The sequence below is a fragment of the Sinocyclocheilus rhinocerous genome, unplaced genomic scaffold, assembly GCF_001515625.1.
Source record: "Sinocyclocheilus rhinocerous isolate Xijiao unplaced genomic scaffold, SAMN03320098_v1.1 scaffold1615, whole genome shotgun sequence".
In the NCBI taxonomy this organism is placed as follows: Eukaryota; Metazoa; Chordata; class Actinopteri; order Cypriniformes; family Cyprinidae; genus Sinocyclocheilus; species Sinocyclocheilus rhinocerous.
Window position 1 is genome coordinate 1,702,704 of NW_015645292.1, and position 2,552 is coordinate 1,705,255.

The window sequence follows — 2,552 nt, forward strand, 5'->3', positions numbered from 1 at the left end:
TCGCGCACACACACACACACACACTCTCGCACACACACACACACGCGCGCGCAAGCACACACGCACACACACACTCTCACTCACACACACACTCTCACTCACACACACACACACACACACACACACACTCTCACTCACACGCACACACACACACACACAAGCACACACACATTAGCAGGCCCGACCCTCATCCTGCACAACACTCTTCATCAGTTCATCACTCAAACAGTGTAATATCGTCTGGTTCTTACGGCCGGTGAGGGCGAACAGCATGCGGTCGTTGAGGCCCAACCGGAGCTCCGGCATTCCTGAGAGCATCGTCTTGAGTTTGATGCTGCCCACGATATCGCTGCTCATCACGCTGCCGTTAGCGTTCACCTGCAAACACACACACACACACGCCCCGTCAGCACACACACTACACGAGACACAAACCGCTGCTGGAAGAAGCGGTCACGCACCAGCACGTTAATGGACTCGATCACGTCGATGAAGACCTCGTTCTTCTTGTATTTGATGCCCTCGGATCTCCAGGACACGGCGTTGGTGACGGTGGTGGGCACTTTGGTCTTGGCCACCTCCAGCTTGTTCCCCTTCTGCGTGATGTACCTGAGAGAGAAACACACGTGAGGAGACGAGCTTCAACATGATGATCGCGTGAAGCCGACGGCTCTTACTCCTGAAGGATCTTGCTGTCTGTCGTCTGCGGGAAACCGAAGTCCATGAGCTCGTCCAGCAGCTCGTACACCACCACGAAGTTATCCTGGATGCTCTCTTCCTCCAGCTCCTTGAAGTACTCCGTGAACACCTGAACACACGGCACAGGAGAAGCACGCTTGTTTCTCAGCATGACATTCAGCGCCTTCAGTTAACATTGAAGAATTAACCCGGTAGTTAATGAAGGACCACGAGTCGTCTCGGACTCACCTCCACCAGCTTGTACAGGAAGGCGTAGACCAGAGACGCATTGGAGTTCTTGTTGGTGGTGGCCACCACTGATGTTATCGGCAGGTTAAGAGAAACAAACACACGTTTACTGACTGAGACACCACTAAACGGCTCTCTTGAAGATCATTACTCGACAGGATTCCACACGATCTCATTTGCACTGGTTTTTACAATCAGATCGTGAAGTTCGTGATGTAAAGGATACAGTAGAGATTGCTGTGTTTGATCCACAGGAAGTGGACGTTGCCGTGTGACATCACTGGGCAGACAAGCCCCTCCTCTTCCTGTTGCATTAGCAGGGTGAAGAAGTGGTCGATCTCTGACATGTCAACATCGCCTTTGTAGTTGCGGCATATCAGCACCTGATGGGAGGACAAGTTAGGAAACATGCGGCATTTCATTATGTTCGATCTCGCCATTCATCTCTCAGAGACTCTTTTAATGGAGTCATCTGTAATAATACTCCTTCCTCTCTGGAGAGGAAATGACATCTGCTCATTCACTGTTTGTAAAGCAGTTCCAGTAGAAAACATCTTAAAGAGAAATGAAATACTACCATATGACATTTAATAATAGAACACTATTTCTCCATTAAAGACTGCTGTTGTTACAGTCGATTAAAGCAGACAGCTGTAGAAATGATTAAACACAGATTATTACAAACAGCGGCTTGCAGGTGTTTCACACTTAATTAAATCAGGTGAAATTAATCTACTAATATCTTCTATAAAGCCGCTCATTAAGAGTCATAATTACCTTCCCCTTCAGATCCAGCACGAACACGGCTGACGCAGACATACTCAACGCTTATAAATCACCGGATCCGGCTCAATAAGGGCAAACCAGTTTAAAGTAGGTTTAGTGACATTCCTGTATTTAGCGGAGACTTGTGGACTCACCTCGATCGCCAGTTCCGTTTCCTGCGCGGTGACGTCACGCAGCGCCAGGTAAAGGAGTGCCAGCGATCACGTGACTGCGGAGCGCGCCAGTAGAGGGCAACATCAGCCACCTGCAGCACCAATGCGTTCCCCATGAGCAGCTGTTCGAGACTCAACCTTGAAACCTCTAAAGCTTCAATAAGAAGGCGAATTCTTTATTTTTATGTATAATAATAATAATAATAATAAAGATAATTTTATTGTTTTATTTAGTCGCCATTTACCATTATTACTCTTTCTAACCCCAGACGCACTGACAGAGAAACAGCACTGTTCATCGCTTACAATATCATCCTTATTGTCCTGATCAAAACTGAACATGGTCATTTATGTTTTTACGTCTATTAAAGATATTTTGTGTGTGTCTCTGTCTCTGTGTGTCTCTTTGTCTGTCTGTGTGTGTGTGTGTCTGTCTGTCTCTGTGTGTGTGTACTGGTTTATATATCCTGGTGGGGACTTAAACCAGACTACACACAGACTCATGGGGACTCGTGTCACGGTGGGGACCTAAATTGTGGTCCCCACGGGTACAAAAGCTTATAAATCATACAGAATGAAGTTTTTTGAAAATCTAAAAATGCAGAAAGTTTCCTGTGAGGGGTAGGGTTGGTGTAGGGCAATAGAAAATACGGTCCTGTACAGTAGAAAAAACATTACGCCTATGGA

At 46.8% G+C, this 2,552-nt stretch overlaps 1 protein-coding gene across 1 annotated transcript in view; it reads right to left on the reverse strand.

Annotated features, from left to right (window-relative positions):
* Positions 1–1,953, reverse strand: part of ap1m2 (adaptor related protein complex 1 subunit mu 2) — a 4,902-nt gene extending 2,949 nt beyond the window's left edge. The window contains exons 1-6 of the mRNA XM_016509466.1: positions 1,705–1,953; positions 1,154–1,310; positions 928–995; positions 678–808; positions 462–609; positions 252–378 (exon numbers count right to left, since the gene is read on the reverse strand). Of these exons, the coding sequence (XP_016364952.1) occupies positions 252–378; positions 462–609; positions 678–808; positions 928–995; positions 1,154–1,310; positions 1,705–1,746 (673 nt within the window). The 5' untranslated portion in view covers positions 1,747–1,953. The remainder of the gene's footprint in view (positions 1–251; positions 379–461; positions 610–677; positions 809–927; positions 996–1,153; positions 1,311–1,704) is intronic.
* Between the last annotated feature and the right edge of the window lie 599 nt (positions 1,954–2,552).